The sequence below is a fragment of the Oryzias latipes genome, chromosome 14 (assembly GCF_053564925.1).
Source record: "Oryzias latipes strain Hd-rR chromosome 14, Olatipes_Hd-rR_3.1".
Classification (NCBI taxonomy): Eukaryota; Metazoa; Chordata; class Actinopteri; order Beloniformes; family Adrianichthyidae; genus Oryzias; species Oryzias latipes.
In genome coordinates, this window is record NC_136250.1 from 31,106,174 (window position 1) to 31,122,500 (window position 16,327).

Below are 16,327 nucleotides of genomic sequence, written 5' to 3' on the forward strand. Positions count from 1 at the left end.
CTGCGTGTCATCGGAAAAGCTGACAGGCCAACAAGTCTGAAGGGGGGGGGGGCGTCTGCCTGACTTTAGGCTGGTCACTGAAGGCCTCGTGCTTCTCAGCAGCAGCTCACCTTCATTTTTATCCGCCTCGACTTTCAGTGCAGCTCAGCCGGCGGGGGGGACTCCAGCAAAGAGTGGGGGGACGACGAAAGAAGGAAATCATGGTAAGTTTGCTGTGACTGCTCATTAACTGTGATTGTTAGTGTGGCTGGGGGGGGGGGGGGGGGTGAGCTCTGATTGCTGCTTCAAACAAACCAAGCTCAACTTCCTGCAGAAAAGAAGGAAAAGTCCTGCAGCTCCTATCCAAGAACCCCCCAGGACAGAGCTCCGATGCCGGGTAGACTTCTCTCCTACTGTGTTTTTTTAGTGGGGGGACTGCTCCTGGTCGCCATTCCCGGAATCCCATTTGCTTTGAATCCCGTTTTCCCCTCGGGAACGCGCTGCTATAAATAAGCAGCAAGAAGCAGCGTTTGGACCGTCTGCTGTCTGGCTCCTGGGGGGGCGTGGCACATGGTTCTGGTCGTGCTGTGGGACAGCTGGATGTAGAAGCAGTAAGTTATCAAACACTAGAGCGTGACGCTGCGTGGAAACTTGGTTAACGTGGATTTGAACAGCAATAAAGCTGAAGGACGACACAGACACAGCCAGGAGACAAAACGGGAATATTAGTTCCAGGAAGTCAGACCTTCATGCTGCAAACGCTGCAGTTAAGCTGCTTGACAGTGAAGCTCAGGACACACTCACACTTCAACACAACACAGAGACAGACCTGATAAAGAACTGGGGCTTTAGGATGTTCTGGGGCAGAAGCTGCGTGTTTATTCTGGGATGTCTCGCCACATTTGACACTTTGTTGTTTCCTCGTTACATGAGATTGATTCTGGAAAAGTTGTTGAAAGCAGACAAATCTGCCAGGAAGTCTTCAGGAACTTCAGTTTTCTCCAGATTCTCCATCGTTGTCCCATCCGGGTCAGAACGTTGTTGTGATTAAACGCCGGCGGGAGGCGTGGCGGTGACGCAGGTCGATGGTCACACAGAAATGAGAAAATGTCGACATTTAGATTTTAGTTTTAACCTAATAGTTTTGTGTTTCTAATTATTGTTATGAACATTTCCTGTTTACTGCTAGCCGACCGTAGTCGTCAGCACAGGGGAGCAGCTCGCCTGGTTCTGACCCGCTCCGCTGGTTCTGACCCGCTCCAGGGATGAGCAGCTGGTCAACAGACGACACGGATGAGGTTCTGCATGATGAGGCTTTTATACACTTCTCATTCAACATGTACTGTCTTTTTAGAAGAACTTTCCATCCCATAATACACTCTGGTCCGCGTTCACAGCCTCAGACACGCCCCCTGCCTGCTGGCACATCCCAACAGTGTTGAAGGCGCCACAACATAATGGTTATTTTCCAGAACCACCCAGAGCCGCGGGTTGCCGACCCCTGGTCTACATGGTATGATCCACCAGGTGGAGGAGGAGCTAACTGATAGTATTTTAGAGAAGTATTAAACTCCACAGCTCATGTTAACGTCATACAGCATTACCGGTAAATGCTTCTCAACTGTAGTTTAGTGAATTCAGAGATTTCACAGCCGTTCGTTCCTCCAGAGACCAACTGGATGGACTTCTGAGACCAAAGAAAAGCTGGGTTCCTCCTTAACCTCCTGATGCGTTGGAAGACATTTACATGTTTAAGGTTCTGTACATCTGATGACTGCAGAGTCCATTTGATGCCCAGATGTCTCAACTGGGCTTTCAGTTTTTGACGATCAGCGTAGATGTTTAGCTGAGAGGCCTCAGAAGGAGAAACATCTGAGTATTTATGCTTGAAGAACGTGACCTTCATCTGTGATGGAGGGATCTCTACCAATAGACTCCTATTGGTAGAGATCCCTCCATCACCAACACACAGATGAGCGTCTGTTCATTCTCTAATATCCAGGAGATCTTTGGGATGAAGACAGTTCATAGATGCCTGCATTGGTGACCAACCCAAAGAACCAAAACAGGTGAAAATGTTTCCTCTCTGACTCCATCCTAACTGTGGCTCTTCAGTTTCTTCTCGGTGCGTTTTTGGTCAAAGCTTTTTGGTTTAGACCTACTGCATGAGGTCGTTGGAGTACCAGCTATGATGGAGGGGTTCGGTGGCCCCCTGACGCCACCGCGGTTCCCACGCCGCCCAGATTCAGGGACACCCGGATGGGTTCTGTGGATTTGGACTGGGGTTCTTGAGTGAAGTCCTTTGGGTGATAGATTCTTTAGTTGGGCCTCAGTTGGGTTTTGTATGATGGCGTTCCAGTGTTCTGGGTGAATAGAACTGGATGTTCTGTGAACATCAGCATTGGGACACAACTGGACCTAAAACCTTTCTGATTGGTTTTTGCATTAAACTTCAGCTCCTTGGTTATGATTTAAAGCTTCATAACGTTTATGCTAGATCTGCTGGAAAGACAAATGCCACATCCACCTTGAACATTTGATTGACAGATTGTTTTGAGCCCACTTTCAGAAGTAGGGGTGTGGCCTTCCAACTAGCTTACTCCGGATTGGCAACAGTGGTTGCCATAGAAATGTTGCCCACTGATGTCTTGTGGCTCCAGCTTCAGTCTTCAGTCAGACTGCACTGACTTCATTTGGTTCGAGCCGGAATAAACCATTTTCTATGGACTCGATCCGGCTCTCTGATACAGCCGATGGGTCTTTGTCTGTTTATGTTGACAGAATAGTCTGTAGATTGTGTAGATTGTGTGTAGTGGTTGTGTTGAGTCTTCAGAGAATCTTCTGAAAACAGAGGTGTTTGACCGGACTACTTTACATCCAGGCAGAGTCGTGATCACTTTACAACCCCAATGTGTCCCTGGATGATCTGCAATGGAGATGACCTGCCAGGGCGCCACCAGACCAGACTCCGCCCTCGTTGACCGTATTGGAGTCCAGCAAATTGACCCTTTTAGTGTTCATCTTATCAACAAATACTTCATGATTTGGACAATAAAGTTTTTTCCAGTTTGAAGCAGTGAGAAACCCTGGTTCCGTTTAGCGTCCCAAACAGGCGTGGGGCTTCCTGTCTGCTCCTTGGCCCCGCCCCCGTCAAGCAGACGTGCAGCAGCTGCCGCTCCACTCAGTTATATCAGGAACAGTCCGAGCTCCAAATAACCGGCCCCCCATGCAGGGGGGAATTGAATACTTGTGGGGGCATGTAGGTGGTGGAGGCCTTGTCTCGTCTTACGGGGGGAGTCATATTTTAGGCGGGGGGTAAAGATTCCTGGACGTATTTGTAGCTGAACTCTTTGGTCGGGGTGGGGGGTGTTGTTTCCATTCAAACCAGATGAATTATTCCACGTGAATGAAGAAGAGCGTCGGGGTCAAACTCCCGTCTCCACCTGGAAACAGGAAGCAGGTTGTTCCATCAGCTTCCATCCCGTCACCGGCTGCTGATTCTGCAGAAAAACAAACGGATTCTCAGTGGATTAGTTTAGTGTTTGTGACCAGAACTCAGTGAAGGACTAAAGATGCAGATTGAATGTTGGATTCAGATTAACTGACGTGATTCTGTTTTTATTAAGACAGAAACTCTCTCTGAAATCCTCATGAATGAAAACAGAGAACTCTCAGCTGTTGGAGACCTGAACCTGTGCAGAACCTCTTTGACCTTCCTCTGAAAGACGGAGCAGGGGGGGTCCAAACTGTGCTGCAGTGGAAGCAGGTGAACCACTTCAGCTTGTCTCTGAAATAACAGATTTCTGTGAGACCAGAGTTCACTAGAATCACTGCAGGAGAACAGTATCTACAGAAAAGTTAGTGACGGGTTGCAGTCTGGACCTAATCCAGACCTAATCCAGACCTAATCCAGACCTAATGTGGACCTAATGTGGATTTAATGTGGACCTAATCTGGACCTAATCTAGACCTAATGTGGACCTACTATGGACCTAATCTGGACCTAATCTAGACCTAATGTGGACCTAATGTGGATTTAATGTGGACCTAATCTGGACCTAATCTAGACCTAATGTGGACCTACTATGGACCTAATCTAGACCTAATCTAGACCTAATGTGGACCTAATCTGGACCTAATCTAGACCTAATGTGGACCTACTATGGACCTAATCTAGACCTAATCTAGACCTAATGTGGACCTAATCTGGACCTAATCTGGACCTAATCTGGACCTAATTTAGACCCAATCTAGACCTAATGTTGACCTAATGTGGACCTAATGTGGACCTACTATGGACCTAATCTAGACCTAATGTGGACCTAATCTGGACCTAATCTGGACCTAATCTAGACCCAATCTAGACCTAATGTTGACCTAATGTGGACCTAATGTGGACCTACTATGGACCTAATCTGGACCTAATTTGGACCTAATTTGGACCTAATGTGGACTTAATGTGGACCTAATCTGGACCTAATCTAGACCTAATGTGGACCTAATGTGGATTTAATGTGGACCTAATCTGGACCTAATCTAGACCTAATGTGGACCTACTATGGACCTAATCTAGACCTAATCTAGACCTAATGTGGACCTAATCTGGACCTAATCTAGACCTAATGTGGACCTAATGTGGACCTAATCTAGACCTAATCTAGACCTAATGTGGACCTAATCTGGACCTAATCTGGACCTAATCTAGACCCAATCTAGACCTAATGTTGACCTAATGTGGACCTAATGTGGACCTACTATGGACCTAATCTAGACCTAATCTAGACCTAATGTGGACCTAATCTGGACCTAATCTGGACCTAATCTAGACCCAATCTAGACCATATGTTGACCTAATGTGGACCTAATGTGGACCTACTATGGACCTAATCTGGACCTAATTTGGACCTAATTTGGACCTAATGTGGACTTAATGTGGACCTAATCTGGACCTAATCTAGACCTAACGTGGACCTACTATGGACCTAATCTAGACCTAATCTAGACCTAATGTGGACCTAATCTGGACCTAATCTGGACTTAATCTAGACCCAATCTAGACCTAATGTGGACCTAATGTGGACCTAATCTGGACTTCATCCGACACCGACGGCCCTGAACACACCTGCATCCGGACTTGGGGCAGTGATGAAAAAAGGAGACTTTCTTGGTATTTTTCTCCAGATTAGATTCTGACAGTCTTCCTCCCTGCAGACAGATGGACAGGTGTGAGCGAGGAACGCTGATTAAAATGAGTTTGAGCGAAGGCAGAGGAGGAAAAAGGAGGTGTGATGGGAGACTGACAGGATCAGTTAACTCCTTTTTCAGTCTCATCCAGAAATTCTCTGAATCAGAATCAAATCCAGTTCACAAAGATCTGCTGGACTTTTCCCTTTTCTGTTCCTCTTGATGTTTTCGCTCTGACCTCAAAGACCCCCCCAATATGAACGGTGTTTTGAACACAAATCGCTGTGAATCAGAAGCAGATGAGCTACAGTGGGTGGAGCCAAAGTCTCCATGCTCCGCCCCTTTCTGATCATCCACCTGCAGACCAACAGATCCATGAACGTCTTTGTTTTCCTGGTCTGAGCTGGAATCTGGATCAGAACCGGACGCATGTATGGATCTGATGTTGCTGCTGTTTTTGTTGCACCGCTAATGTTAGGTTGGGGGGTTGAGGGGCTGTAAGCTAGCTGGAGAGACTGTAAAGAAATGGCTGACAGGAAATGGGGGCAGGCTTAGTCCACGGCAACAGTCCCGCCCACAACTCAGGGGGGGGATTTTGAAAGAACTCCTGCAGAAACGACACAGCCTCTGAATTCTGGCTGAAAACAGTGGATCTACTGGACGGCCCTTTATGCTCTAAGTCAAATCGGCAGGACGGACCCCCCCTGAATAAACGGACTCTGAAGTGTCCGTTTTCTGGGGGTTCTTCTGTTCCTGTGAAAGTCCAAAGAACAGGAGCCCTGGAGACCTGCAGACCGCCGCTGAACCCGTGTTTGGCGCCCGGCAGCCGCTGTTGTCAGCTGACAGGCCTCCCAAGCGTGTTCTGCTGCACACGTTCCCGATGTGAGACCACAGCAGCGGTTCCTCGCCGTGTTCTGCTGCACACGTTCCCTGACGACACTTTCATCCCGCCGTGTCGACAGAAGCAGCTTTTAGTCTCACAAATGGCTTTTTTAATCATTTACAAAAGCGAATCACCACAAACACACATTTTTAATGAGTCGCTGCCATGAGCAGAGGGAATTGTGGGAATTTCAGAGGAGAGAGCTAGAAACTAGATATGAAGCAGGACGCTCTTCCAGTCTGAACCCGTTTAAGGGGAAATCAGTTTGAACCTACACGGGAGTTTCTGAATCTCTTTGTATCCACAGGTTTATCCTGGTGTCGTTTTGGAAATGTTGGCAGGTTTTTGTGTAGCGGTTGTGGTTTGTCGTTCCATTAACATTGTTTTTGTGGTGAGAAACTTCTCACCCGCCTCTGAAAACCATGACCCCCCCCCCCGTCTGCTGCTTTGTGGGGTCAGGTCACTGTTGGAGGAGTCAGCTGGCAAACAAACGTCCAGGAGGTGCTGGAGATCTCCACCAGTTCTCCTCTTTTGTCATTTCTCTGCTGAAATCCTGGTTTCCTGAAACTGAAGACAATGATGTTCTTTTAGAGGCTGAAACACTCCTGATGGAGGAGGCGGAGCTTTCTAACACCAGCCGGGTGGAGCAGACAGTTGTACTCCAGGACAAGTACTGATATGTAAAAATACCTGAATAATTCAGGCGGATCAAGAGTAAAAATACTGAACAAAAGTTTAGTCTTTGTTTCAATTCCAGCGAATCAGAAACAGAAAAAAATTAAAATATTTGTAAACAAAATTATTTCTGAACAAACAAAGATTTGGGATATGGGTGCTACCAGTTTTGAGGAAGAGTGCTGGTTCTTCATCACCAGAGTACTCGAGTAAAGTGCGGTGAGACTGATCTACAGATGACAGGAAGTGCCTCCTGAGATCTACAGGAACGGATTTACCTTCAGATCATCGGAATTAAACTCTCAGGGTTTCAGGAAACGGAAAACATATAACCTCATGTGACCTTGACCATGGCCGCGACAGTCACTGTAACCGTGACCACGGCCGCGGACGTGACCATAACCACGTCCATAACCGTGACCACGGCCGCGACCATGACCCCGTGAACATGACCGTAACCATGTCTGTAAACGTGACCGTGGCCGTGACCGTGACCATAACCGTGACCGTGGCCGTGACAATGACCGTAACCATGTCCGTAACCGTGACCACGGCCTCGACCATGGCCGTGACCGTGACCGTTATCCTTACCCAAGAGTGTTGAGAACTAAGCAACACCTTTTATTCAAGTTTCAAACAGGAATCACCTGAACTGTTACTGTCAGGATCTGCAGTTAAAACCTTTTTTTTCCGGAGTGGGGTGGGTGTGGCTACCTCGGGTTCTGGCTGAAGGTTTCCAGTTCTGAATGTTGATGTCTGCCGCCATGTCACTAACAGAAACGGCAACAAATGTATAGATTTCTAACTCTAAGGAGCTTTAGGGGAAAAGTCCATCCTTGTTTTCTTGCTCCTTTCTAACTTCATCATTTTCCTCCTTTTTTTAACTTTAAACTCCTGGTTTTTCTGTGACTCGGTTCTTCTGCTCAAACTTGCTCTCAGGTTTGTAGGTAGATCACGTCCCTCAGAGGGTACAGCATGACCGATCGGCACTTACCATAAAAATTGTAGTTCTAAATAGAGCCAGACTCCCAAACGAGGCGGCGGCGTGCATACCAATGAATGCTCGGCGGGCCTCTGAGAAGATGGACAGCTGCAGCCGAGCAGCTCCTCTGGTGAAGGCAGTAAATACCTCAGATGATTGTCAAACAGAGTCAGCCGCGCTTCTGCGCTCCAGGAAATAATAACAAGTGCTTTTGTCCCACATATAATCACATGCCATTGTTGTGATGCATGTGAGGAAAGGCGGCCATGATGGATCCAGAGCTCTGAGAGGATCGGCTCCGTCCACCTTCCTCTGCCCCCCGCTGAGCCTGAGCTACAGCCCATGTTCCCCTGTGTTTGTCATGAATGAAGTGGAGGCGCAACACAAAAATAACACACACAAACACAACCTCCCTTCTTAGACATGCAGAGCTGCCTGCTCAGCCTGGAAACTTCAGCGCGATCTGTGGAGGAACCGCTCTTCTCTGTGTGAGAACTCAGACGTTTTGGAGGATTTTTTACTCTCTGAGCTCTTCCTCAATGACGGACTTCATAACCCACCAGCTGAGGAGGTGTCAGCCCAGCCGTCTAAGCAAGTTCAACCCGCTTGAACCGCATCCTTTCCCGAGGAAGGGCTGGAGCTCCAGGAAGCTCCCGTCACTGGAGGTGTCAAAGTCTGCTGTCAGAGAGAGGTTCAAATTAACACTGGAGGCGTGGAAGGTGGACTGCTGGGAGAGACTGAGGACGGATGGACGTACACCTGAATTACTTTATCCTGTTGTCTCAGACAGAAGAGAAACGGTGAAATCACCAGATCCGTCAAGGAAACGTCCGTCCTGAGAGATGAGGAGGAGCCAGGTTATGGAGGGCCTTCAAGGTGAACAGGAGGAGTCTGAATTGGATTCTGGAGGTTCTGAGAAGCCAGTGCAGCTGACAGGATCTCCATTTAACCATGAGTTGGAATGTTTCCAAGCAGAACGTATAATAGTTCCAGATTCTGTCTGGAAAACTTTCAGTCAAGACAACAGAGGAGTTCAGAGTTTGATCTAAGGCCTGTATGGCGGTTGACCTGTTCAGTTGGTTAATGCATCGTAGAGTTTCATAAGGACGATGGAACGATTAAGATGTACAGGTGGTGCTTTTGAACGCCACACTCGAGGCCACTCCTTACTGACACATGCTGCATGTGTGGGGTGTGCACGTGGTCCGTAAGCGCCCGTGTCCACACAGACCGACTCTGTCACAGAAACACTCATTTCCTCTCCTCATGACGGTCGCCAGAATGGAAACGCCACAGAAATACCATCTCTCTTTTCAAATATCAAGTTAAAGTCCCATCAGCTGTCACACACCTAGGTGTGGGACATTTGTTCTCTGCATTTGACCCCTCCCCTGGGGGGGCGGTGAGCTGCACTCGGGAACCATTTAGTGGTTCAACCCCTTCATGCTGAGAGTCCAGCAGGGGGGCATGGAGGCCCGTTTTTGGTCTTTGGTTTGACTGGTTAACCTGAAAAGTGTCTGGAATGTCAGCAGGTCTGTAGAGGAAGCAGACGTCCTTCTGGACTGAAGTGAACCGGATGTTGTCTGAAGGTGTAGAGACGTCCTGCTGGTCTCACTGACAGTCGTCCTCCAGAACCTCCACAGGATCTGGGCCACAGAGATCCTCTCTGTTTCATTGGCTGTTGGGGACTTAACAAAACTCTCTGTCTTTACTTTGCCCCGCCCAAGAGTCACATTGTTGTTGAGTTGGGCGGAGTGAACTCGGTCGGTGACCTCGGAAACGACCCGTCTGTGTTTCTGCTCGTCAGAAGCTGTGGGTGGGTGGGACACGTCTTTCCTTCAAAGACGGCTCCCTTTCAAAGGAAGGGGGGGTTTGTCCAGGACTGGAGGTGGGACAGAGAACACAGAGGGTGTAGTTACTGTCAGAGTCAAAACTCTGTTCTCCCCCAGCACAGCTTCAGACCCTCGGGTCCTTTCCTGTGGATTATCTGCCTTTTTCTGGTTATGGCTGTCCAACATGAACCTTCAGAGCAGCAGCATAGTTTATCGTCAGGAACCTTTTTTCCTTTTGACCCCGTTTTTCCTCTGGAAGGCTTTCTCTCCGGACCCACCCGGTAGTTTGTGGACAGCTGACTGTCAGGCCCAACACCGGCTGCTTCTGCTGGGTCGGCAGTTTTCCTTCAGCGAAAAAACCCAAACGACTGTGGAGCTCTTTGGATAAAAAGACCCTCAGACGCCTGATGATGGTCGATTTTTCCTGAAAGCTTCTCTCCTTTCAGCAGTTAATGGAATGAACACTGTCAGCCCGTAATTATAAAGGTTACCATGGTTACCAACAGCAGGTCTCTTTACATTAAAGCTTTTGTAGGAAAACTGATGGTTTTGTGGGAGAAAGGGACGGTGCTGAAATCTACAGAAAATCCTGGTCTGCATTAACACGTCTGATCGATTTGGGTCAAAGTTTGAAGGAAGCTTTTTGTTTTCTCTGTGAAACCCAAGATTTGACTCTGAAAGGTCAGAACAGAGTGCATCATGGGAGTTTTCATCAAGCACTCATGAATCTTTAAAGGTAAGAATGTGAGCTGAAAGATTTGGGGTTCAGATGTTTAGAGAACTTTAAAAGGAGAAAAAGAAATCTTTCCTTTTCATCCACCTGCTGAGAAAAGACCCCCCCCAACACCAGTGAGCCCCCCCTCATAGATGTCACTGTGAAGCTTTCTCTGGCCTTGAAAGAAATTCTGATTTTTAACTTGTGCTTTTGGAAAGAGGACGGCAAATCCACGAGCTTTCCCTCCAAAATCCCCGCAGACGACGGCGGAAGCTGCAGATCCAGACGCTGGAGGAAGTCAGCAGAAGACGCCAATTCCCCGGTAAACGGGAAACCCAAGCCGGCGCCAAACAAACAACCTTCCTGTCAGCTGGGCTCTGGTCTTGGAGCCAAGAAGATCTAAAGTTCTGATTGACTTTCAGGGGCTTTAAAGCTCATTTAGCTCAAACTCCAACACATCCGTTTGCTGAAAAAGACATTTTATCTTCTCAAGAAAGAAAGAAGTGACAAACGTGACGTCAGGAATGAAACACGGAAAAGGCTCAAATATTTATTCAGTTCAGATGGATTTGAAATTCTGACTCAATCCAATCCCTCTAGTTTGATGCAAACAAGCTAAAGAAACAGAGTTAAAAGAATCAGATAAGATCCGAACATCTTCTAAAATCAGCCAAAGTTTAACTGCAGCTGTCGGTCAAAGAAACCGCCGTCTTTCTACGGGACGCCGGTGTCTGTTAGAACAGGCGTCAACATGAACAAAATGATAAATTAGTGTGTTTTTTTTGTTTGCATAGCTAATGCTTCATGATTTACTGTAACTATTCAGTCATGTATGTATTTAACATGAGCCCAACAGATTCTGATTCTGCATCAGAATCCATTGGTGTCTGTTGATGGCATAAAAGGTTGTGGAGTTATGGAGACAAACCGGCATCCGCCCCCACCCTGCAGTACCACAGAGCTGAAACAGCGTTCAGAATCTTCTTTCCCCTCTGAGGTTCACCTGTCCACACAGGTGAGCCGGCGCTGGAGGCTCCGGCTCTAACAAGCTGTGAAAAGTTCATCTGAAGTGGTGCGCAAACAGTTATTGCTGTTATAATTCAGCATCACCCCCCCAGGGCTGCTTCCCTGCAAAGCACATTATGTTTATGGTTCATGACACAGCAATGATTAAGATGTGGGGGGGTGGGGGGGTGGGGGGGTGGGGGGGAGGAGAAACAGGCACCAAAAGAGACAGGCAATTTAAAAGTCTGCGCGTCCCTGGTGGGGTGGAGGCAGCCGGCGGTGCTAACCCGTCACGCCTCTGATCCCGCAGGACGCCGTGTTCCTCCGGCGCTCCTCCGATTCCGACCCCCTCCCCCCTCCACCTTCATCGGACAAACCTCCAATCAGATCAGGCTTTCTGCAAACATCTGCTTTTCTGCTGACGCAGTCACAGACTCTGAAAGTCACCCAGAAGAGGTTCCTGCTGGTCTGCGGCGGCGAGACGCTGGCGGCTCGATGAGGTTCTTTGAGGAACGTAGAGACGTTACAGTTTTAGGGGGAAAAAACTGCTAAATTAATGTGACATTTGTGACTCGTCTCCACGACTTCTTCATGCATGAGGACACAAAAGGTTCAGTGAAAACGTGGTTTGGGTCTTTGGACATCTTCCTGCAGAGCCTCCTGATGATGGAGGACGAAGACGATGAAGAGTGAAATAACGTTGGAGGGTTTCTTTCTTGTGAGTCAGGAGCAGAAGAAAGTGTGTAGTCATGTGACGTTTGGTTGCTCAGGAACGGGGGGGACTGTGGTGCTGGGGAGGTGGCCGTCAGCTCCGCTGCACACCCCCTCAGGACTGGGGCAGTGCTGCTGAGGTGGAGGGGGGGCCAGATGGGATGATGGGGGTGTTTTCCCTGTCAAAACAGGCATAGAGGAGGTTCTAGTCCTCAGCCAGTGTAGGAGAGTCTGCTGGGGGGGGGGGGGGGGGGGGGTTCCTCTTATAGCCTGTGATTGGCCTTAGGCCCCCCCCCCAGACCTGTCTGGAGTCTGTGTCAAAGCCTGCTTGAATGCTCCTCTTGTGTTGGATGCTTTTCCCTAAAGCAGTCCTGGCTTTGCTGGATGCCCCCCCCCCAGCTCTGACTGTGCAGCTCCTCCCTGGAATCAGCTGATTGTCTCCAGTTTGTTACTTTATCCACACAGAAATGTAATCCAAGCAGAGCGGGGGGGTCTCATACTCGTTTTTAACTTGTGTTTGATGCATTTAGTTTCAGCTCCGTTCACTCAGACGGTCAAAGCTGCAGACGCTGAAATACTTGATCCACTGAGGAGGTTCTGGAGAACCCTCCTCTGCAGCTCCGTCCAGCACCGTCGGTGTTGCAGATGAAAGGATGGAGCCTGTTGGTGGGACGGAGCTGGAGGTCCGCTCCCCCAAAGCTGTGGCTGCTGAGCACAAACAGGAGGACGACAAACACAAACTCCATTAGGACAGACTCACAGAAGAACACGACTCTTTCTCTGCAAAAAGCAAATCAATGAAGGTTGGATTTGTGGTTTTCATGGAGATGATGGCATGAAAGTGCAGGTTTTTAAAACACAGATGCATTCAGTGAACAAAGGGAAAGGGAGCGTTCATAACGGCTTCAGTTTGTAAAAATAGAAAGTACCACTGCGTGTGAACAGTGCTCCACACATTGTATTGATCATGTATGGAAACAGTTAAGTTGTGTAGTTTGGGCTGGACATCACTGCTACCAGGTTTGAGAGGATGAAAGCGTTCATCCATTCAATAGTCTAACACTGTTGCTGGAGCCTGTATTTCACAGCTACCTTCTACTTTACAACGTCGAACGCGATGGTTCTGGTTCTGGTCCGGAGAGTGCAGCTCCTGTCTGCCGTCATGTCAGAAATGACAGGAGCTGACAGACAGGTTCTGTTTGTGCCTCCAGAGGAGCAGGAGTGTCTGTTAAATCAGAATCTCTTAAAGTGCAAACGAAATGTTCAGATTAAAAAACGAAACTTTGAAAACATGAAATGTTGGCTTTCAGAATCGTTTTCTTTGCTTTCAGAACCCATTTTTGAGTCTGTGTCGTCTCAAATCTCACCTTCTATCTTTGTTTTAGTGTTCCCCACGTTGTGTTTGTGTCACCAACCAGCCAATCGCAGACAAGATCGAGATTCTATCCAATCAGGTGCCTCTGCCCCTCAGTCATGGTGTCGGTTGGCTTTGACCAGGATTCTGACCCGTCTCTCAGATGGAGCAGCAAATCCAAAAGCAGAACTCTGCTCTGGATTGACGTCAGTGCTTAGTCAGCAGATTCTACTGAGTCGCACGGCGGGTCGCGTTTTGGAGGAACTCATGTCTAAAGGAAAAAAAAGGATATTTCAATGTTTGTATTTCAATGTTCATTTATTTGAACCGTTCAACTATTCAAATGTTCAGCTCTTTCAGCTTTTTCCAGCTGTGACCTTTGCTCCTTCAAATCCTTGAACTTTTCCAAATATTCCAGGATTTCTGCCTCCATTTAAATCAATGGGGAAGCTCATTGGTGCAGAAGCTCGCTGGTTCGATACCCGGCTCTGGCATTTTTCCAAACATATCTTTTTTTGTTATTGTGCTGTTTTCACTTTATTTAAGGTCCACTTTGATCATTTCTTTCTTTCTTTCTTCTTAAGTTTCATTGTCATTCAGCAACATAGCATCAGCCTGCAGTCTCTTCTGGTCTACTGTTGTATCAACGTAATCACGCTGGTCGCTACACTAACACAAATCCAGAGCCGTGTTGGGGCTTTGGCGTCCTTCTGGGTTCTGCTCACAGACAAACGGGCCTAAATGGTTAATAGCCTCCATTCTACCAAATGTCCAGTGCACTACATAGGAATTCAAGCGCGTTGATTGGATAGAACCAAACCAATCAGCATCCACCCTCCTGGCTGTGATTGGCTGAAAGCACGCCGCTGGGGGGGGGTTCTCGTCCTGAAGCCGTCAGGACTTCACTGCCTGTGAAAAAGTGAAAAGCAAAGGTCAGTTCTGCCTTTTACCGACTGACAGGCCGCCGAGGTCTTCATCAAAGCGTCTTCGTCGTATCTTGAGAGCCAAAGCGATAGAAACGTTCAGAGATTTGCCGTTAAAACTTGATTTCCTGCATCAGCTGCTGTTCTGTGTGTCTGTGTTTGGGGTTGTTGCAGCTCCCAGCGGGCCCCCGTTGGGTCCATAAGGGCTCTAATGGGGGGGCTGCAGTCTGTTTGGCAGCAGGAGTGACCAATAACATTTTGTAAAAGCCCATTTCTCTCTAATCAGAGACAGACTTTGTTTGTGGACCGTTGGGTTTTCTTCAGGCTTCCTGAATGAAGACTTGGCTGAACAAGCAGCACCAGCCGGGGGGGGGGGGGGGGGGGGGGGGGGTGTAGGGGGGCAGCCCAAAGGCCAATGATTTGATTTGCCTCCAATTTGCCACTTATTTTCCTCCTCCCCGGCTCTTCAGCTCCATTTTCTTAACTCACACACCTGCACTCTGGTGAGAGTGGCCATTACTTAGCCTCCAACCAGCCCCCCCAATCTGTTTCTCAGTCAGTTTGCCGCCATTATTGGAACGCCATCAGTAGTCTGCGCGTGCACGGAGAGGCGGGAAAATCACTGAAGCTGCAGAAATGATCTTTCATTGCAGATGTGTGATCCACTCTCCAGACCGGGTCTCTGCCGCAGAACCCCCGGTTCTGGAAAATGCATGTGGATGCCCCCCCTCCCTCCATGATCAAACCTCTGTTTGTTGAACATATCACCTAATGCTGGAGACCCCCCCCCCCCTTCTGAAGGTGTGACGGTCCAAACAGATCAGGTACAGGAGAGTCTGGTTCTTCTGGGGGGGGGTTAAAGAGCCTCTCCAGGTAAATGCAGAGAGCGCCCACACCCCCCAGGTGGCTGCTGCTGCTGAGTGTTGCCCCCCACTGAAGGCTTTCAGAACCCACACATGCCCCCCACCCCCGGTGTTCAGACTCTTCAGTTTTGCTTTGATCATAATTGATCAGTCATAAAATGTTCTGCTGAGCTCTGATTCTGCAGAACAACATCAACCAACAATCAACCGACAATCAACCAACAATCAACCAACAACCAACCGACAATCAACCAACAATCAACCAACAACCAACCGACCGACCGACAATAAACCGAATGACAATCAACCAAACAACCGACCGACAATAAACCGACTAACCATCAACTGACCGACCAACATTCAACCAACCGACTAAACGACCAATTGACAACCGACAGATGACAAACGCAGGAGAAACCCAGTCTCTGAGTGACTGATGTGTTTGTGCAGCCTCACTTCTTCACGTGCACACCTGTTGGAGTTCACAGATGTGATCACCTCATCTGTAAAATCTCGTTTCTGAACAGAATGTTCCGACCTACAGCAGAAGAATCTGCTCATTGGAAGATTAGTTCTTTAAACGCCGCTTCCTGAGGCAGAACGTCCTCCTCCAGCAGCTCGCCGCCCTGTTCCACTCAGGGGGCGGGGCTCCGGCTTGTCTAAAGCAGTCGGCTCTGCTGCTGTGAGGCTCGCGGCCCAAAGCCCGGCGGACAGTAAATAGTATTTTTGCAGGGAGTTATTAGGCCGTTATTACGGCGGCAGAAGTGAACGATGCTGCTCTGGTCCTCACAGCCAGACAATTAGAATCATCATTAATCATTACTATCAGCACATCAATGGGGCAGAGGGGCTATAATGGAGTTATAGACCACTTATGGGGTAATCAGTCAATGCGATTGCTAACTAAACTGCCTGTCATTGTGCCAGAACGGAGTGGCCGGTCAGTGGCTCAACAAAGAGGCTGGGGGGGAATCTTGATGCTTTCTAACCTCTGAAGCTCTGCAGAAGTGCCGCTCCCTCCAGGAGACGGCGGAGGCCTCCTTCCCGGCGTGTGAAGGTCACATCAGAATAATGTTCCTGCTGGAACGTCTGCAGGCTAAAGCGCTGTTGTTTTAGAGAGGGGAGGGCTCAACCCCCCCCCAGCAGAGCGCACGTGTGCTGCCCTGCAGCACTGCATGCCTGCTGCACGGACCAGCAGGAGCCAGGAAAGCCATCGCGGGC

At 48.6% G+C, this 16,327-nt stretch overlaps 1 protein-coding gene and 1 long non-coding RNA gene across 13 annotated transcripts in view; one reads left to right on the forward strand and one right to left on the reverse strand.

Annotated features, from left to right (window-relative positions):
• Positions 1 to 16,327, forward strand: part of sgcd (sarcoglycan, delta (dystrophin-associated glycoprotein)) — a 198,129-nt gene that overhangs the window by 125,781 nt on the left and 56,021 nt on the right. The window contains exon 1 of one of the 12 annotated variants that reach the window (XM_023962870.2): positions 1 to 203. The exons of 10 other annotated variants lie outside the window; for them this stretch is intronic. In XM_023962870.2, the coding sequence (XP_023818638.1) occupies positions 201 to 203 (3 nt within the window). In that variant the 5' untranslated portion in view covers positions 1 to 200. Of the gene's footprint in view, positions 204 to 9,629; positions 10,272 to 16,327 lie in introns of those variants that run through there. One more of the 12 variants, XM_023962868.2, reaches the window with a different exon arrangement.
• On the reverse strand, positions 12,244 to 14,434 carry LOC144983724 (uncharacterized). The gene is made up of 3 exons (XR_013647505.1): positions 14,271 to 14,434; positions 13,334 to 13,591; positions 12,244 to 12,674 (listed from the first exon to the last, which is right to left on the reverse strand). It is a non-coding gene; the product is annotated as an uncharacterized LOC144983724 (long non-coding RNA).